This window comes from Hippoglossus hippoglossus, chromosome 14, assembly GCF_009819705.1.
Source record: "Hippoglossus hippoglossus isolate fHipHip1 chromosome 14, fHipHip1.pri, whole genome shotgun sequence".
Lineage (NCBI taxonomy): Eukaryota > Metazoa > Chordata > Actinopteri > Pleuronectiformes > Pleuronectidae > Hippoglossus > Hippoglossus hippoglossus.
The window spans coordinates 855,467-875,266 of NC_047164.1; the positions used below are offsets into that span (position 1 = coordinate 855,467).

The window sequence follows — 19,800 nt, forward strand, 5'->3', positions numbered from 1 at the left end:
CGCCTACCTTTTAATCTTGCATAGTTCATAGATTCATAAATCCATATATAACACACACACACCTCTGGCTGCCTGCCTGTGTGTGTGTGTCTGTGTGTGTGTGTGTGTGTGTGCAGGGGATTGAGGGTGACATCTTTAAGCAGATATCTGGTGACACCACCATCTGTCTGAAGCTCTGCAGCTTGCTGCGTCGCAGTGATGCAGGCGTTAGTCCTTCATTGGTTCATTCATTCATTCAGACATGTGTTCATTCAGTCCTTCAGAGGAGCAGCGGAGCGTCTCGTCTGCAGTTGTGTCCTGGTTCACTCCTGTAATGTGCTGATTCTGATTCAAACCTGCAGAGCTTCATGTGTTTAGCTGCAGACGAACAGAGACGATGTCATTTCTCATCTAAAGCTGCCGTCACAACTGACGATCTTCTCTTTACACATAATATTTCAGGACACATCAAAATGTGACCAAAGTTTAAAATGTCTCACAGTCAAAAGCTGTGGTTGTTGTGGCTGTGGTTGTTCATGTAGCAGCAGTGTCACTCACAGGGTGAAGCTGCTCTACAATATCCTGCCTCTGGCCCTGCACAAAACAAACGTATAGAAATAACAGGAACATATTGATCATATAAGTTCAGCCTCTGTGTGTGTGTGTGTGTGTGTGTGTGTGTGTGTGTGTGTGTGTGTGTGTGTGTGTGTGTGTGTGTGTGTGTGTGTGTTTCACACACGTCCGTCAGGCTTCGTTTTTTAGCTGCAGGGAACAATCCGATGAAGCGAACACAGGGTCACTCCAGCTGCTGTTTGTTTGTCGTGTTGTCCAGCGCCATCTTGGTTTTCTGAAACCAGAAGTAACCATGAGCTGGAGCCTGACCATTGGACGGTGCTAGCTGTCAATCACACTGTGGTATCCCCCCCCAATACATCAGAGTCTGTTTGACTCTAAATGATCATAATTCACTAAATGAACATCAGCTGTTTGAAGAAGACTTGAAACTAGAGACTGAGACAGAAACTCCTGAATGTTTACTGACGTTATAAAGTGAGAAGTCACTTTCTATAGACTTCTATAGAAACTACCAGAGGAGTCGCCCCCTGCTGGTCAGTACACAGAAGACAGGTTCCAGACACTTCTGCATTGGCTTCACGTTCTGTTTTTTTTTTTTATAAACAGTCTAGGGGTTTATTTTTTGAATTCACACAGCAGCCATTTGCCTCTGACATCACACTGCGGATGGAAATCTCAAAACTTCCTGAAGCTGAAGAGAAACTGGGATGTGAAAATCTGAAAATGGCCGACGTGTAAATCTGGTGAATTCAGCCCTTTTAATCGAGCCACGCCCCCCCGAGGTGCCATCAGGATGTAACCCCATATTATCAGATATTAATCAGATTCTGACTCAAACATTCCTTTCATCTACGTCAGGCGTCATTATCCACGACCTCCTGCTGCCAAGTTCCCAAGCAGCACTGTAGCCACACAAAGCATCGTGGGAAGAAGAGCGACTGACGCCCTCTGCTCCTGTAAACGCACTTCCCCCATGTTCCCTCTCTTTTCTCTCTCTCTTTTCCTCTGTCTTGTTCGACCTCTCTCGTCCCGCCTGTCCTCTTCCTTGTCCTCCTGCTCCTCCTCTTTGTCCCTGATCTCCTTCTTCTCCCGGGGCAGTGACGTCTCGCTCTTACTCTTCATTGTTGTCTTCACTCACTCAGAGATTCACTCGCTCTCCTCTGGTTGGTATCGATTCTGTGGAGTTTTGTCACTTTCTTCAACATGGAGAGATTTGAGCCGTTTCACCAATAAAGTCATGTTTCCGGCGGTTGGTCACATACAAACACGTAAAAACACAAACACAGGAAACTGTTTGAACGTGTCAGAGGTTTTTCTCTCTAGACAGTAACACGTGTGTTTCCTCTGCAGATCCCCTCGGCGGCGATGGACCGAGTCAGCCTGCTGTGGCGCCTGAGGCGTCGGGCTCGCCGTGGAGCGCTCTGCATGGCCTTCTTCTGCATCTCCATGGCTCTGCTCTACGCCATCTGTGCCGAAAACAGCGTGCCCGTCACAGACGCCATCTTTGGGGTGCGGGCAAGAACTCGGGCTCAGCCTCGTGCACACTCTGTCATCAAGGTCGGGTTCTTTCTTCTGTCAGCGCTGCCGAGTTATATCTTTAACCTCTTGCCCTGAAAGTGAATCGTAATGTTGTCTGACACCCTCAGGTGCTGCGAGGCGGAGCCAAGCCCATGTACATCGACCCTCAGAAGCTCCCAGGGGTCGTCCCAGGTGACCCTCGCCGTCCAATCCCTGTCCTCTCCTCACCGAACCACACCCACGAAGCGGTGGACTCGACATCAAAGAAGAAGTCGAGAGATCGGGAGCCTTCTGGGTTTTTCGCTCACCTGCTGCCGCGCCCCTTCACTCGCGCACTGGAGACCCTGTTTGGAGGCCGGCGCAGGGGGGAGCTGAGCGGCAAAGGGGGGGACGCAGAGTTCTTCGGGCCTCATGGGCTCCTGGGAGAGGTGTGGGATGATGAGATGTCCAGTAGCATGCTGGGAAACCGACTGAGGAGGGTGGTGCAGAACTATCAGGTGAGATTTCAGCTGTTTTCACAGAACAACACACACATGCACCTCCTCCTGAGTTCAGTGCATGTCTGAAAGCAGCTAAAGTGAAGCATCTAGCCGCTCAAGAGCCTGGTGTTTCTCTCAGGAGGTGGAGGAGACCCAACACGGAGATAAAAAAGAGGAAACACTGGAACACGGGGGGGAGACAATAGATGTTATTGATCACATTCATGTTGATATCAGCACTAGTATAAACTTCAACTATCAGACTTTGTGTACATTTTGTTTTTCAGTCGATGAACAAATATGGAGTTGAGGTTTCCGGCCCCGGGGGCGTCTCCAGCAGACCCAAGCTGAGCGGCCCCGAGCTTCTCTGCCAGCTGAGAGACAAGACAGAGGTGGCGACCTTGACCTCTGACCTCCAGCCCTTCTCGTCGCTGCCCTGGGCCGCCCAGCTGCCGCCGAAGCCACTGACCTCTGACCTCGGGCCGTACAAGAGCTGTGCCGTGGTGTCGTCGGCGGGGTCGCTCCGCTACTCCGGACTCGGCAAAGAGATCGGTGAGATGAATTTAAATTGTCCTTTCGTTTTCCCGTGAAATATAAAAACAATAAAAACAGAACAGTAAAAGTCACTCAGAAAGTTTTACTTCCCCTGAAGTATTTATTCAATTACAGACTCCCATGATGCCGTGCTGCGCTTCAACGCCGCGCCCACCAGCGGCTACGAGAAAGACGTCGGCTCGAAAACCACCATTCGCCTCATCAACTCACAGGTCAACAAAACTTCAGTTTGGTTTGAATTAGTGAAGAAGATTTGATGAAGATGACGGCATTCGTATTTTAGTTTCTTTTTGTACAACAGGAGGAAGTGGAGACGTGTCGTCTTTATATATTTGTGTTTTATAAACATAAGACGAGTTTCTTTCTCTTTGTTTTCGGTTGTAATATAATGCAGATGATGTTTTTTTGAACCTGATGTTTGCCTGTGTGCAGGTGATGGCGTCTGACGATCATCACTTCCTGTCCAGCTCTCTGTACAGCTCAGGTGCTCTGGTGGCCTGGGACCCCGCCCCCTTCTCCGCTGACCTCACTCAGGTGATGTTTGACCTTCATCACTTCTTACAAACGACCTGCTGCTCTGATATTAAATCCTTAGAGTCTCATGAGGTCTTTTTATTTACCAGTGTCTGAGGTCATGTGGTCATTCTTACTCCATATTTGACCTCTGACCTTTGTTAATCCAGATCCACGTCATGTTATTAACACGTCCCCCCCCCCCCACAGTGGTTCAACAGGACGGACTACCCGATCTTCGCCCAGTACCAGAGATATAGACGACTCCATCCTCTGCAGCCTTTCTACATCCTGCATCCGCGCTTCGAGTGGCAGGTGTGGCAGCGAATACAAGACAACATGGCAGAACCCATCCAGAAGAACCCGCCCTCCTCCGGCTTCCTCGGTACGTGAAGCGTCGGCTCGCTCGCCATCACACCCGCAGTGTTTTCAAACTGAAACGAGACCAGCAGCGTTTACACACTCCGCAGCCAGTGGTGGACTGCAGGGAGCACTGGGACATGTCCCACTGGTCTCATGGTGGTTTTGACCTTGAACTGAAAACTAGACCAGCAACGATGTAGCGATCAGCAATGAGGTGACAGACCTGAATAATTAGTCAAACTTTGTGATGAAGAAAAACTCTCAAGCTACTAAATAACTGTTATTGAGAAACTACCTGTTTCCACAGACTTCACGTCACAGTGACCTCAGAGTGACCTCAGAGTCTCACTCTGACCATAAGACAACAGTTCATCTGCTTCATCAGTTCCAATGAGATTCTCTGTATTTGTTGAAGGACAAAAACAAGTTTGTGATTTATAGAATAAAAAGAAAAAACCTCAGCAACCCCTTAAAAAATGAGAGTTTAGATTTAGAAAAACCTCATTAAACTTTCTTCTAAATGTGTCCAGGCACGGTCCTGATGATGTCACTGTGCGAGGTGGTGCACGTCTACGAGTTCCTGCCGTCGCGGAGGAAGACGGAGCTCTGCCATTACTACCAGCGTTTCTTCGACGCCGCCTGCACGCTGGGCGCCTACCACCCGCTCCTGTACGAGAAGAACCTGGTGAAGCGGATGAACCAGGGCACCGACCGCGACATCTACACACACGGACGCATCACGCTGCCCGGGTTCAGAAAGATGAACTGCACCCAGGCTGCTGCTGGAGGCCTGAAGCACCACTGATCCCCCCCCCCCCCCCCCCCCCCCCCGCACACACACACACACACACACACACACACACACACACACTGTAAAGCAGAACCCTGCATGAAGAACACGCAACAACGAGGACAGACGCATGAAAACCTCGAACTCACTGCCGAACAAAATGAACGCAACTCACTGTAAATATCACACACGCACACGCACACGCACAAACACACACTGGAGTCGAATCAACTGATAGATGTGTCAGCTGTTCACACACACACACATACAGTATCATATATATATATATACTTATGAGGACATTCCAACATTCCAACTGTAAACTAACCCTCGTCTCAAATGTTAAAGGATGTTTCCGCTGTTTTTGCAGGTTTTAGCCAACAAACAAAAACTGTGTGTATTAAATATCACCATCAGCCATTTTTTTATTTGACTAGTTGTATCTGTAAAAATGGCATTTAATATAATCTGCTTCAACAGAAACACACCAATCATCCACCACATTAAACCCAGTCACCTGCTTCAACCTGAATTGTTTATTAACGTTAACCTTTACATCAAAATGATGATGATATCACGTACACACATCATTTATTGTTTATTGACTGAAACAGTACAAAAGAGCAGTTTGGTCTTTAACCCTGACTCTTATCTCAACCTTAAACCAAAGTCTGAATCTTGAACAAATCAGATTTGGACAAATGGACCTGATTCATCTCAAATATGTGAAGAAACTCCACCTGTACAGAGAAATGTGACGTGTAGATATATATATGCTGTAACAGACTCGTCCACCAGGAGGAGCTGTGTTCTCCTGCCCTCACTCTGTCATCTCCACATTTTACTTTGAAAAGCTTCACACAGCCGTTCTCTGGATGTTCCCCACATGTTCCTGTTGGTGTGAACGAGTCGGACCCGGAAACGATCATCATTTTAAAAGGCGGCTGCAGGAAAAGAAAATGTCCGGAGCAACTGACTTCAACATTTGTGTTGGTACATACAGAACCTCCGAACGTGTCAGGAACACGTGCACTCCATGTCTGAAACCATCTTGTTACTGATCAGCAAAACACAGAGGGCGTTCACGTGGGCGTGTCCTGGGCTGAATCTGAACCAATCAGAGCTCAGTCTCAACTCTGTTGTGGTTTTTCTAATCATCTCAGTTTTTGTTTTTTTTTTTACCACGGAGCTTCGTCGGTTATTCAGGAAGAAAACACTTGAATAATTGATGTCATTTCATTTCAGAGGAAAAGCAGGAGAACATGTTTCTCTCTGCAGCTGCACTCGTACTCCTGCTCCTTTCATTTCAGTGTGACCAGCTCCTGACACGTTTCACTTCGGCTGACAGATGCACTTTCCCCTCGTGGTTCAGCCGGTGTCTGTGGTCGCACGTGGTTCGTGTGTTTTCCTCACAGTTCTCAGGAGAACTCTTCCCTTGAAATGAGAACAAAATGCCCCAGAAACATAGAAGTGGCTTTGGTGAGGATTAATATTGATGGAAAAATTACTCCTTTTCTTTTTTGTTGTGTTTTTAGGACGTGAACTCTCAGCAGCATCACTGTTGATGCTTGTGTTCACTTTTCTTTATATTAATCTGAAATCTATGTTTTTGACTTTTTTATGATTCATTTCCTGAAGGGCCATGAAAGTATTAAAAAGCCGTAAAGAGAGTTTTGCAGTTTTGTTATTTATTTAATGTTATGCTGCAGATTTAGTCTCTCAGGCAACAAGCTGTCATTTCCTCTCAGTAGATTAAAGCTTCAGTCACAGTGAAGGAAAAACCTTTGTATTAAATATTGTTTATTAAGTTTTTAAGGTTCATTGATCGTTCGGGGCGTTTCTATATAACATTATCAGGATATATATCATAAGGTCTCAATCAATAAATTATAATATATAATATGATAATGTATTATGATGCAACAATTGATGTGGTTATATTTGTTTTTCTGCCATTTCTATGGAAATAACCAATTTATGAATATTTCATGATTCAGACTTTGTTCCTGCACCTCAGCGAGTTCAACCAGTGACGAAAGTGTCGGAAATACTTTTATTTTACTGGATCAGAAGTTAAAAAGGTTGAGAGCCACAGATTTAACGTCTCTGCTGAATTAAACATTTTCACACCAACGTTTCATCACAGGGAATTTTTTATCCTGCAGGCGTCAAAGTCCAAAACCCAGAAAGTACAAGTTATTATTATTATTAGGACCCGAGCACCGACGGTGGGAGGCCCCTCTTGAACTTGTAAGGATTATTCTTATTATAGTGACCCAGATGAATTGGCTTTTTGAGGCTTCAACATGCTCAACTTCTTACCAAACTTTGCAGAAAATTAGAAAGTGGTGAAAATTTACGTATTCTGGAGTAATTTGAAATGGGCGTGGCAAAATGGCTCAACAGCGCCCCCTGGAACGCAGCCCCTAGGTTTCCCTTTGACCGATCTTCACAAAAATCGTAGCCCAGGTGGTATCGTGACCAGACAAACAAAAAAGTCTCAAGGAGCATTATGAAATACGCAACAGGAAGCCCGCCATTTTGCATTTAGTGGCCATTTTGGCCATATTCCACATTTTTACTTTGACGAACTTGTCCAGGGCTTTATCTGATCAACTTCATATTGAGATGAGCGTCATCACAACAACATGACCAAACAGGAAGCCCACCATTTTGGCTATATTTTTTATATATATGTTTTTTTTTCATTTTTTTTTTTTCTAGGAACAGTACAACAACAGTGCGGCTTTTTTGTGCCACTGTGGCACAAAAAAGGCGTTATGGCGTAGCGTTATGGAATAACGCAACAGGAAGTCGCCTATTTTTGACGTTACACGTTCGACGATCAACTTTAAATGACGTCATCTCAACAACATGGAGATTTTTAGTTTTTGCCCTGAACCAGATCGGTCTGTGCGTAGTGATGCTGACAGCGCTGCACGTGATGGCGTGGAATGTAGTGCGTGATTAGTGGCCGTGGTTTGGAGCCGTTTCTCCCGGGTCCCCCCCCTCCGCGGCATAATCAGTACAACAACAGTACAACACTACCATCTGGTGGACAAATGCGGAAACTGTAGAAACAGTCTGTCTCTAACAATTACTATAATAATGTTTCAGGCCTAATCCCTGTGTCTGGCCCTGACTACCAGAGATGATCTGCTGAGACTCCGACCGGGAGTCTTCATGATTTTGGGTTGGGGGTAAGTCAGCACGAAGATGAGGACATTTAGACTGGACCTCCGCGATTTAGTTTGAGGCGTCAACCGAAACTCTGCTCATTCACTTTGAATGGGGCGACGTCATGCGTTGACGAATTAGTGGTTCTGCGTACGGCAGAAAGGACAAAGGTACCAATGGAATCATTGGAACTAATCAATCAAATCACGTTAATGTGAAGAAGGACACAGAGACAGCTGGTGAACCTGGTGCGTGTTCATGTGGTTGTGGATTTCATGTCCTGTGAACTTCTCCTAAGCATTGTCCTGATAGCTGGCATCGCACATTAGCTGGTTATGTTGTGTCCCAAGTATAAAAGTGGGATTATTGTTGTTATGAGGAGTGCGCCAGCACCGAGCGGCGGGCACGGCCATCGCCAAGAGTTAACACAGAACACAGACAATCAAATGAAATGAGCTTGTTTTGAATTCTGTGTGTGTGTGTGTGTGTTGTGTGTGAGTGTGTGAGTGTGGTGTGTGAGTGAGTGAGTGAGTGTGTGTGTTGAGATTGAAACCTTCAGGTACAGAGGAATGGACATTACAACACAGATGAATGTTCTCTGTCTTCATGCAGAACCTGTCCAGCTGTCTGTGGTGGCTGTTTAACAAAGATCCAGGAAGACTTTACCTGGAGCTACAGTTCTTCTGTGCTGTGGCTAACTATGGACAGGTACCAGTGTGCGTGCACATGTGTGTGTACATTAAATGAGCCGCTGTGAATGTTTCTCTCTTTCTCTGTGTCTCAGGGTTTCCTGTCCTTCGGGATCTTTGGTCTGGACAGACACCTCATCATCCTGCCGTTCAAGAAGAGGTGAGTCTTCAACGACTTCTTCCTCTGAAATAATGTTCAAATGGGATTCACAGGAGTAATGGGTTGTGTTGGTGTGTGTGTGTTAGGTTGCGTAACCTGTGGCAGGGCAGAGACAGCGAGGATTTGAGTCCCTCAGCTGTTCCAGAGGAAGTCAGACTCACCTGCACCCAGTTCGTCCGCTACCACAAAGACCAGTGTGTCCAGGACGTACTACACACTGGCAGGTATGAGCACTACTTTGTGTTTGATTTCGTGTGTCATATAGTACATCGTGTCCCCCTTTTTGAAAGCATGTGTAAATATGATTTCAGATTACTTCCTGTTCCTGTGTTTGTTAAATTCAGTAGAAAGTAAACTGCAGCTTTATTTCTGCCCTGATCTGAACTGTTGAGCAGTTTCTCAGGGGGATTAATTCTGATCCTGGTCATGTCCACAGTAGTTTTATTTGTCTCTGCATCCTCTTTGCATGTTATCTACTGTAACTGTGGATAGTTTTTATTCTTTTCTATCATCAAACAGCTGTTTTTCTCGACACAGATTTACTCATTAGACATTTACACTGTGCGTTTCCACCAGTTTGCAGTGTATGTTTAACGGAGCATCATCTGTGACTCCTCTGTTGCTACTCAGATACTGGACTGAATCTTAATGTTTGCGGGTCTCCTCTCAGCTTGGCCGGTTCTTTCTCTGCAGAGTTTGCATGAACCTGAAAACCATAGTATGGCCACTTTGATGTTTTAACCTTTTCACAAGTTGGTTTAATACTAAGCGGTTACCAGTGTGAAAGTTCTCAGATAACTGGGTTACTGACTAAAATACTTGCCGCTGGATTTTTGAGTTTTTGGGTTCTTTTCTTTACTTTTTCTTCTAACACATGAAATTCTCTCCACTATTCTTTTTCCTCTTTATTTCCTTCCCTTCATATTTCCTTTATTTCCTCCCTGCCTCCCTTTGCCTGCCCCATTCCTCTCCTCTTCATCACCCCCTAGTGGCTCAGGGGAGAGTGGTGAGTGCTCCGACAGGTGAATCCTTCCTCTGATAATGACAGGTTTGGTGGAGGAAGAGGGCTGGAGGAGGAGGAAGAGGAGGATGGGGTTCCGAGACCTCCCCCCTCCCATCAGCCCCTGCACACACATCAGGATCTTCACCAGATTCACCAAAATCATGATCCAGCTGAATCCGCAGCCAATATTCACTCCCATCCCGACCCCGGGCCTGAGCTGGAGACCGAACACCAAACTAATATCCCCGACCCCGATATCCCAGAGGAGCAGATTCCCCAGCTCCCCTCGGACGAAGCTCACGACCCAGCGACTCCTCAGCACCGGCACAGCAGGGTTCCTGCTTCGTGCACATCCCGTCCACAGCCCCGTCCTGAAGGTGTGTTTCGGGGGCAGCGACCTGTGGACTGGCTGGTGGAGAGGGGCCTGTGTGCCGGGGGAGCTGAGGCCCAACTGTACGGCGATCGACTTCAGCGGGGAGGAGTGTTCGATCCCCTGACGGGTCGCCACAGCTTCAGGGACGAGGTTACACTGATGTACCACTTCACACAGGGGGAGGGGAGGGCGGTCGCAGGACATGTGAGAGGAAGACAGTGGAGAGGTGGAAGAGGCCGAGGAAGAATGGGCCTGGTGGCGGCGAGCAGCAACCACCAAGGATCAAAGCTCCGTACGATGTGGATTCTCCTACAATCACAAATGCTGGAAACACAACAATCTCTAATATGTGATTGTGTCAATCTGATAAATTTAAAGATATCAAATGGTTCATTTCATTGCATGTTTCCCTGGATTACCTGTTTTTTCAAGGCCTTTCCTTGTGGTTGCTGTTTGCTCGTCTCCTCCGGCTTCACCCTGTGGCCCCAAAGGGGAAATCTCAACCTCTGACGACTCAGAGACATTTACATTTTTGTTTCAGATTTTGTTTTTTTCTGCTGCTCTGGCCTGGATCTGATTACAGCTTTTTGATTTTAGCTGCCCTGAGATCTAATCGTTGATTTTTCATCTCTTTTGTCTGGATTTCTAAGAGCCAGTGAAGGTTTTCAGTTTATGAAGTACGAATAAGCTTTTTATTTTGAAGGGACAAGTTGCCATTCATCAGCCTCCCGTCCTGATATGTTGTGTTATTTGTGATGTGTGGTTGCCAGTTGTGAGATGACGATGAGACCAGTAAACTGTATGTTAGTTCTTTGCCAATGAGCAGCCGGGCTGCGCTCTGACAACCAGAGGTTTCCTCACCTGCTCGTTCTATGTTGTCATCATCGCCATGTTTCTTTTTCTTTCTCTCGGATGAAATGAACTCGTCCTGGATCTGCCTGTTATTTCAGTAATTGATATTTTGCACGTTGTGTCTTTTGAGACTCCGGTCTGTGTCGACTACTTGCATGACTGAGAGCAGACGTCTGCTCAGCACTGACACATTTGCACTGACTGAATAATATCATCTCGATAAATCATCGTGGTTTTTAATTATGCAAACTCCTCGGATATCAACCTTGTGACGATGCTGCACATTTTTCTGTTATCTTTGAGTCATGTTACTGTGACACACAACAATTATCTGGGCCCAGTTATGACCATGTTCATAAATGTGTTCATTCAGCCAAAAGCCTTTTTGAGCCAAATGTGTCACCATAGCTTGATTTAAAAAATTCAGACCTGAACTCAACTTTGGCCCTTAGTTGAATCTACAGGATAAAAACCTTGAGAAGACTTAAAACTAAAAATGTCTTTATGAATCTGAACTTCTTACTCGTCCTGCCATAATTATGCTCCTCATTTGTAGGTGTAACAATCTGCCCCATTGTACATTGAACACATAACCACTACAGACTTTTATATAATTTCTGTAGCTTCTTCTCATCGACTGGCAGCATTACGACACTACGGCCTTTATCCGCCTGTTCCGTTGCTGTTTGATTTGTGTTTTACTCTGAAGTTGACTTTGAATGTTTGGATAAATGGATAAATTGTTCCCGTGAGCAGAAACTCCACATCTTTGTTTCTACCCATGAGATCTGAGGAAGGTGAACCGGAGACGAGCCCCGACTGATCGATGTGCAGAATAAAACCATGTGGAGAGTCGTGCATTTATATTTGCGTTATACAGATTGTTTTATTTTCCTAACTCAAATTCTATTTATTTGGTTGTATTTGTGTTTTGTTTTTAGTTATTTATGACAAAGTTCATGATTAAAGTCTAAAATATTCAGACTCAATTTCATTTCTCCCTTTTTGTGTTACTGCCCTAATCTCGGCTCCAAAACATTCATATCGGTTTGGCTCTAATCCAGAGTGACGCGTCTACAGGCCAGACGTCCACGACACTACACGTACATATTCATCTTCATGGAAGCAAAGTGCACAATGATTTAATGACGCCTAGTCCGACTCACTGGATGTAAGAGTACATGTTACATTTCAATATCCCCTTTCCTCCGGGAATGAGATCTAACTCCAGGCGAGCTCACTACAAACCAACAGAGGCAGGTTTTGACTTAGATTCTGCATCATTTACTGTTTGTCTTTGTGGGGGACGTAACCATTTGAATGACAGGGATTAAAAACAGCCTTTGCAGCATGATAACAAGGTGCAGGCAGATGATTCTCTCAGCGCTGACGCAGCCCAGTGAAGACCAGGTGACCCCTGACCTCTTCACCGAGAGCAGAACGTCCAAAGAGAGGATGTTCAAAACTTCTCCAAAGTGTGTCCGCGTCCATTTACTTCCATCTTTGTGTCTTCTGCCAACCGACTCGTGGAATTCCACATCAGGTCCTTGTGTTTTGCTGAGTTGTTACAAATGAGATCTCACGACAGAGTGCCTGCCTCAGCCAGCGTGAAGGTGTGTGTCTGTGTGCACGAACAACAGTGGGAGAGTTTCCGTGTAAGGACGTGGTGAGAGGGAACAGGAGAGACGTTACTGAGGGTAGTGACCGTGTGTTGTAACGTGTGTGTATCTGTGGATGTTGTTGCTGCTGTCCGTCATCGACAGGGTCAATGACTGTGTGACCTGAACAAATGGCACGAATAAAACATCTTTGCATCAAAATTCCTGCCTTGTTTCTTTTGTCATTTCACGAGCAGCTGCCATTTCGGATTATTTATTCAAAACTGAGCGATAGTTGTAGAAGCAAATGCAAACAGAAAGCACAGATTTTACATTATTTTTTCATGTAGTCCAAAAAACAGCCTGATAAACAGTGTTGGATTAGACCCACACAAAGCAACACTGTGCATGACAAACGGAAGAATCCTCCCAGTGGAGCTTTCTCTGGAATAGAAAGACACGTTTGTCAGATGCATTTGAAGTGAGACGGTCTAGTTGAGACGCAGTGAGTCTTCAGACACGTCCTCTGAAGGACGCAGCCCCCGAACCGAGACACAGCTGTTGGTCATTTGTGATCACATGGGAACCGGACCATCTTGTTTTTGCAAATGTGGTCCAAACCTTTAGGTGTTGAATCCACTGCATCCGCCTGAGTTGAGCCTTGGAGACGCTTTGTCCGTAAGTTTGTTTTTGCATGTTTCAGTTTTTTAGGACCCGAGCACCGACGGTGGGAGGCCCTCTGGAAATGGTAAGGATTATTCTTATTATAGTGACCCAAATGAATTGGCTTTTTGAGGCTTTAACATGCTCAACCTCTTACCAAACTTTGCAGAAAATTAGAAAGTGGTGAAAATGTAGGCTCTTCTTATTATTATTATTCTAACCAAATGATTTGGCTTTTTGAGCCTTCAACATGCTCAAAAGTGGTGACAATTTAATCTATATTGACTCATCGTCACAGCGCCACCTGCTGGCGACAGGAAGTGACATGTTTTATACTTTGATGCACTTCTCCTGGCTGCTTAACAATAAACAGCTCAAATGAGCTGAGACAAGTCATTGGGACCAAATAAATGTCTATAACTCTATGATGTAGTTGGGTTGATAACTTGTTGGTGAACATCATTAAAACTGTCAGACAAGATGAGCTGATGATTTTGAATTGGTTTGGATTCTGTATCTGGATAAACTGCTAAATAAACTGGGTCGGGGGGACGACCCGGGCATTCTGGACCAGACTCGGATAAAATGGGTAGATCTAAGATGTAATTATCACTTTCTTCAACATGGAGAGATTTGAGCCGTTTCACCAATAAAGTCATGTTTCCGGCGGTTGGTCACATACAAACACGTAAAAACACAAACACAGGAAACTGTTTGAACGTGTCAGAGGTTTTTCTCTCTAGACAGTAACACGTGTGTTTCCTCTGCAGATCCCCTCGGCGGCGATGGACCGAGTCAGCCTGCTGTGGCGCCTGAGGCGTCGGGCTCGCCGTGGAGCGCTCTGCATGGCCTTCTTCTGCAATCTCCATGGCTCTGCTCTACGCCATCTGTGCCGAAAACAGCTGCCCGTCACAGACGCCATCTTTGGGGTGCGGGCAAGAACTCGGGCTCAGCCCTCGTGCACACTCTGTCATCAAGGTCGGGTTCTTTCTTCTGTTCAGCGCTGCCGAGTTATATCTTTAACCTCTTGCCCTGAAAGTGAATCGTAATGTTGTCTGACACCCTCAGGTGCTGCGAGGCGGAGCCAAGCCCATGTACATTCGACCCTCAGAAGCTCCCAGGGGTCGTCCCAGGTGACCCTCGCCGTCCAATCCCTGTCCTGTCCTCACCGAACCACACCCACGAAGCGGTGGACTCGACATCAAAGAAGAAGTCGAGAGATCGGGAGCCTTCTGGGTTTTTCGCTCACCTGCTGCCGCGCCCCTTCACTCGCGCACTGGAGACCCTGTTTGGAGGCCGGCGCAGGGGGGAGCTGAGCGGCAAAGGGGGGGACGCAGAGTTCTTCGGGCCTCATGGGCTCCTGGGAGAGGTGTGGGATGATGAGATGTCCAGTAGCATGCTGGGAAACCGACTGAGGAGGGTGGTGCAGAACTATCAGGTGAGATTTCAGCTGTTTTCACAGAACAACACACACATGCACCTCCTCCTGAGTTCAGTGCATGTCTGAAAGCAGCTAAAGTGAAGCATCTAGCCGCTCAAGAGCCTGGTGTTTCTCTCAGGAGGTGGAGGAGACCCAACACGGAGATAAAAAAGAGGAAACACTGGAACACGGGGGGGAGACAATAGATGTTATTGATCACATTCATGTTGATATCAGCACTAGTATAAACTTCAACTATCAGACTTTGTGTACATTTTGTTTTCAGTCGATGAACAAATATGGAGGTTGAGGTTTCCGGCCCCGGGGGCGTCTCCAGCAGACCCAAGCTGAGCGGCCCCGAGCTTCTCTGCCAGCTGAGAGACAAGACAGAGGTGGCGACCTTGACCTCTGACCTCCAGCCCTTCTCGTCGCTGCCCTGGGCCGCCCAGCTGCCGCCGAAGCCACTGACCTCTGACCTCGGGGCGTACAAGAGCTGCGCCGTGGTGTCGTCGGCGGGGTCGCTCCGCTACTCCGGACTCGGCAAAGAGATCGGTGAGATGAATTTAAATTGTCCGTTCGTTTTCCCCGTGAAATATAAAAACAATAAAAACAGAACAGTAAAAGTCACTCAGAAAGTTTTACTTCCCCTGAAGTATTTATTCAATTACAGACTCCCATGATGCCGTGCTGCGCTTCAAACGCCGCACCCACCAGCGGCTACGAGAAAGACGTCGGCTCGAAAACCACCATTCGCCTCATCAACTCACAGGTCAACAAAACTTCAGTTTGGTTTGAATTAGTGAAGAAGATTTGATGAAGATGACGGCATTCGTATTGTAGTTTCTTTTTGTACAACAGGAGGAAGTGGAGACGTGTCGTCTTTATATATTTGTGTTTTATAAACATAAGACGAGTTTCTTTCTCTTTGCTTTAATTTCATTCGACTTAAAACTTAAAATCGGTTGTAATATAATGCAGATGATGTTTTTTTTAACCTGATGTTTGCCTGTGTGCAGGTGATGGCGTCTGACGATCATCACTTCCTGTCCAGCTCTCTGTACAGCTCAGTGCTGCTGGTGGCCTGGGACCCCGCCCCCTTCTCCGCTGACCTCACTCAGGTGATGTTTTGACCTTCATCACTTCTTACAAACGACCTGCTGCTCTGATATTAAATCCTTAGAGTCTCATGAGGTCTTTTTATTTACCAGTGTCTGAGGTCATGTGGTCATTCTTACTCCACATTTGACCTCTGACCTTTGTTAATCCAGATCCACGTCATGTTATTAAACACGTCCCCCCCCCCCCACAGTGGTTCAACAGGACGGACCTACCCGATCTTTCGCCAGTACCAGAGATATAGACGACTCCATCCTCTGCAGCCTTTCTACATCCTGCATCCGCGCTTCGAGTGGCAGGTGTGGCAGCGAATACAAGACAACATGGCAGAACCCATCCAGAAGAACCCGCCCTCCTCCGGCTTCCTCGGTACGTGAAGCGTCGGCTCGCTCGCCATCACAACACCCGCAGTGTTTTCAAACTGAAACGAGACCAGCAGCGTTTACACACTCCGCAGGCCAGTGGTGGACTGCAGGGAGCACTGGGACATGTTCCACTGGTCCTCATGGTGGGTTTTGACCTTGAACTGAAAACTAGACCAGCAACGCTGTAGCGATCAGCAATGAGGTGACAGACCTGAATAATTAGTCAAACTTTGTGATGAAGAAAAACTCTCAAGCTACTAAATAACTGTTATTGAGAAAACTACCTGTTTCCACAGACTTCACGTCACAGTGACCTCAGAGTGACCTCAGAGTCTCACTCTGACCATAAGACAACAGTTCATCTGCTTCATCAGTTCCAATGAGATTCTCTGTATTTGTTGAAGGACAAAAACAAGTTTGTGATTTATAGAATAAAAAGAAAAAACCTCAGCAACCCCTTAAAAAATGAGAGTTTAGATTTAGAAAAACCTCATTAAACTTTCTTCTAAATGTGTCCAGGCACGGTCCTGATGATGTCACTGTGCGAGGTGGTGCACGTCTACGAGTTCCTGCCGTCGCGGAGGAAGACGGAGCTCTGCCATTACTACCAGCGTTTCTTCGACGCCGCCTGCACGCTGGGCGCCTACCACCCGCTCCTGTACGAGAAGAACCTGGTGAAGCGGATGAACCAGGGCACCGACCGCGACATCTACACACACGGACGCATCACGCTGCCCGGGTTCAGAAAGATGAACTGCACCCAGGCTGCTGCTGGAGGCCTGAAGCACCACTGATCACCCCCCCCGCACACACACACACACACACACACACACACACACACACACACACACACACACACTGTAAAGCAGAACCCTGCATGAAGAACACGCAACAACGAGGACAGACGCATGAAAACCTCGAACTCACTGCCGAACAAATGAACGCAACTCACTGTAAATATCACACACGCACACGCACACGCACAAACACACACTGGAGTCGAATCAACTGATAGATGTGTCAGCTGTTCACACACACACACATACAGTATCATATATATATACTTATGAGGACATTCCAACATTCCAACTGTAAACTAACCCTCGTCTCAAATGTTAAAGGATGTTTCCGCTGTTTTTGCAGGTTTTAGCCAACAAACAAAAACTGTGTGTATTAAATATCACCATCAGCCATTTTTTTTATTTGACTAGTTGTATCTGTAAAAATGGCATTTAATATAATCTGCTTCAACAGAAACACACCAATCATCCACCACATTAAAACCAGTCACCTGCTTCAACCTGAATTGTTTATTAACGTTAACCTTTACATCAAATGATGATGATATCACGTACACACATCATTTATTGTTTATTGACTGAAACAGTACAAAAGAGCAGTTTGGTCTTTAACCCTGACTCTAATCTCAACCTTAAACCAAAGTCTGAATCTTGAACAAATCAGATTTGGACAAATGGACCTGATTCATCTCAAATATGTGAAGAAACTCCACCTGTACAGAGAAATGTGACGTGTAGATATATATATGCTGTAACAGACTCGTCCACCAGGAGGAGCTGTGTTCTCCTGCCCTCACTCTGTCATCTCCACATTTTACTTTGAAAAGCTTCACACAGCCGTTCTCTGGATGTTCCCCACATGTTCCTGTTGGTGTGAACGAGTCGGACCCGGAAACGATCATCATTTTAAAAGGCGGCTGCAGGAAAAGAAAATGTCCAGAGCAACTGACTTCAACATTTGTGTTGGTACATACAGAACCTCCGGAACGTGTCAGGAACACGTGCACTCCATGTCTGAAACCATCTTGTTACTGATACGGAGCAAAACACAGAGGGCGTTCACGTGGGCGTGTCCTGGGCTGAATCTGAACCAATCAGAGCTCAGTCTCAGCTCTGTTGTGGTTTTTCTAATCATCTCAGTTTGTTTGTTTTTTTTTACCACGGAGCTTCGTCGGTTATTCAGGAAGAAAACACTTGAATAATTGATGTCATTTCATTTCAGAGGAAAAGCAGGAGACATGTTTCTCTCTGCAGCTGCACTCGTACTCCTGCTCCTTTCATTTCAGTGTGACCAGCTCCTGACACGTTTCACTTCGGCTGACAGATGCACTTTCCCCCTCGTGGTTCAGCCGGTGTCTGTGGTCGCACGTGGTTCGTGTGTTTTCCTCACAGTTCTCAGGAGAACTCTTCCCTTGAAATGAGAACAAAATGCCCCAGAAACATAGAAGTGGCTTTGGTGAGGATTTAATATTGATGGAAAAATTACTCCTTTTCTTTTTTGTTGTGTTTTTAGGACGTGAACTCTCAGCAGCATCACTGTTGATGCTTGTGTTCACTTTTCTTTATATTAATCTGAAATCTATGTTTTTGACTTTTTTATGATTCATTTCCTGAAGGGCCATGAAAGTATTAAAAAGCCGTAAAGAGAGTTTTGCAGTTTTGTTATTTATTTAATGTTATGCTGCAGATTTTGTCTCTCAGGCAACAAGCTGTCATTTCCTCTCAGTAGATTAAAGCTTCAGTCACAGTGAAGGAAAAACCTTTGGATTAAATATTGTTTATTAAGTTTTAAGGTTCATTGATCGTTCGGGCGTTTCTATATAACATTATCAGGATATATATCATAAGGTCTCAATCAATAAATTATAATATATAATATGATAATGTATTATGATGCAACAATTGATGTGGTTATATTTGGTTTTCTGCCATTTCTATGGAAATAACCAATTTATGAATATTTCATGATTCAGACTTTGTTCCTCCACCTCAGCGAGTTCAACCAGTGACGAAAGTGTCGGAAATACTTTTATTTTACTGGATCAGAAGTTAAAAAGGTTGAGAGCCACAGATTTAACGTCTCTGCTGAATTAAACATTTTCACACCAACGTTTCATCACAGGGAATTTTTTATCCTGCAGGCGTCAAAGTCCAAAACCCAGAAAGTACAAGTTATTATTATTATTATTATTAGGACCCGAGCACCGACGGTGGGAGGCCCTCTTGAAATGGTAAGGATTATTCTTATTATAGTGACCCAGATGAATTGGCTTTTTGAGGCTTCAACATGCTCAACTTCTTACCAAACTTTGCAGAAAATTAGAAAGTGGTGAAAATGTACGTATTCTGGAGTAATTTGAAATGGGCGTGGCAAAATGGCTCAACAGCGCCCCCTGGAACGCAGCCCCTAGGTTTCCCTTTGACCGATCTTCACAAAAATCGTAGTCCAGGTGTATCGTGACCAGACAAACAAAAAAGTCTCAAGGGGCATTATGAAAAACGCAACAGGAAGCCCGCCATTTTGCATTTAGTGGCCATTTGGCCATATTCCACATTTTTACTTTGACGAACTTGTCCCAGGGCTTTTATCTGATCAACTTCATATTGAGATGAGTGTCATCACAACAACATGACCAAACAGGAAGCCCACCATTTTGGCTTTAGTGGTATATTTTTTTATATATATGTTTTTTTTCATTTTTTTTTTTTTCTAGGAACAGTACAACAACAGTGCGGCTTTTTTGTGCCACTGGTATATATATTCATATATACCTGTGGCACAAAAAAGGCGTTATGGCGGAGCGTTATGGA

The 19,800-nt window shown here is 45.6% G+C and overlaps 2 protein-coding genes and 1 pseudogene across 3 annotated transcripts in view; all 3 read left to right on the forward strand.

The window, feature by feature from the left end:
• LOC117774386 (beta-galactoside alpha-2,6-sialyltransferase 1-like) overlaps positions 1-17,095 on the forward strand; it is a 19,452-nt gene extending 2,357 nt beyond the window's left edge. Inside the window, exons 3-10 of the mRNA XM_034606791.1 lie at positions 1,906-2,112; positions 2,202-2,570; positions 2,840-3,104; positions 3,222-3,319; positions 3,540-3,641; positions 3,831-4,005; positions 4,514-4,788; positions 16,995-17,095. Coding sequence (XP_034462682.1) covers positions 1,906-2,112; positions 2,202-2,570; positions 2,840-3,104; positions 3,222-3,319; positions 3,540-3,641; positions 3,831-4,005; positions 4,514-4,788 — 1,491 coding nt within the window. The 3' untranslated portion in view covers positions 16,995-17,095. The remainder of the gene's footprint in view (positions 1-1,905; positions 2,113-2,201; positions 2,571-2,839; positions 3,105-3,221; positions 3,320-3,539; positions 3,642-3,830; positions 4,006-4,513; positions 4,789-16,994) is intronic.
• On the forward strand, positions 8,520-9,463 carry LOC117774395 (integral membrane protein GPR155-like). 2 transcript variants are annotated; one of them, XM_034606804.1, is made up of 4 exons: positions 8,520-8,658; positions 8,735-8,799; positions 8,886-9,023; positions 9,430-9,463. In XM_034606804.1, exons 1-4 carry the CDS (start codon positions 8,542-8,544, stop codon positions 9,446-9,448), a joined length of 339 nt encoding a protein of 112 aa, XP_034462695.1. In that variant the 5' UTR covers positions 8,520-8,541; the 3' UTR covers positions 9,449-9,463. The 2 variants fall into 2 exon arrangements, with proteins under 2 accessions (XP_034462695.1, XP_034462694.1); XM_034606803.1 differs by lacking the exon at positions 9,430-9,463 and having other exon boundaries at positions 8,886-9,405.
• On the forward strand, positions 13,961-17,095 carry LOC117774388 (annotated as a pseudogene).
• Positions 17,096-19,800: the final 2,705 nt, after the last annotated feature.

What these genes read in the sequence shown, in the direction of transcription:
- LOC117774395 (XM_034606803.1), top strand. Translation starts at nt 8,542, where the DNA reads ATGTTCTCTGTCTTCATGCAGAACCTGTCCAGCTGTCTGTGGTGGCTG. An exon ending in CTGTGGCTAACTATGGACAG is followed by an intron (nt 8,659 to 8,734) that starts GTACCAGTGTGC and finishes TCTGTGTCTCAG; the next exon opens with GGTTTCCTGTCCTTCGGGAT. An exon ending in ATCCTGCCGTTCAAGAAGAG is followed by an intron (nt 8,800 to 8,885) that starts GTGAGTCTTCAA and finishes TGTGTGTGTTAG; the next exon opens with GTTGCGTAACCTGTGGCAGG.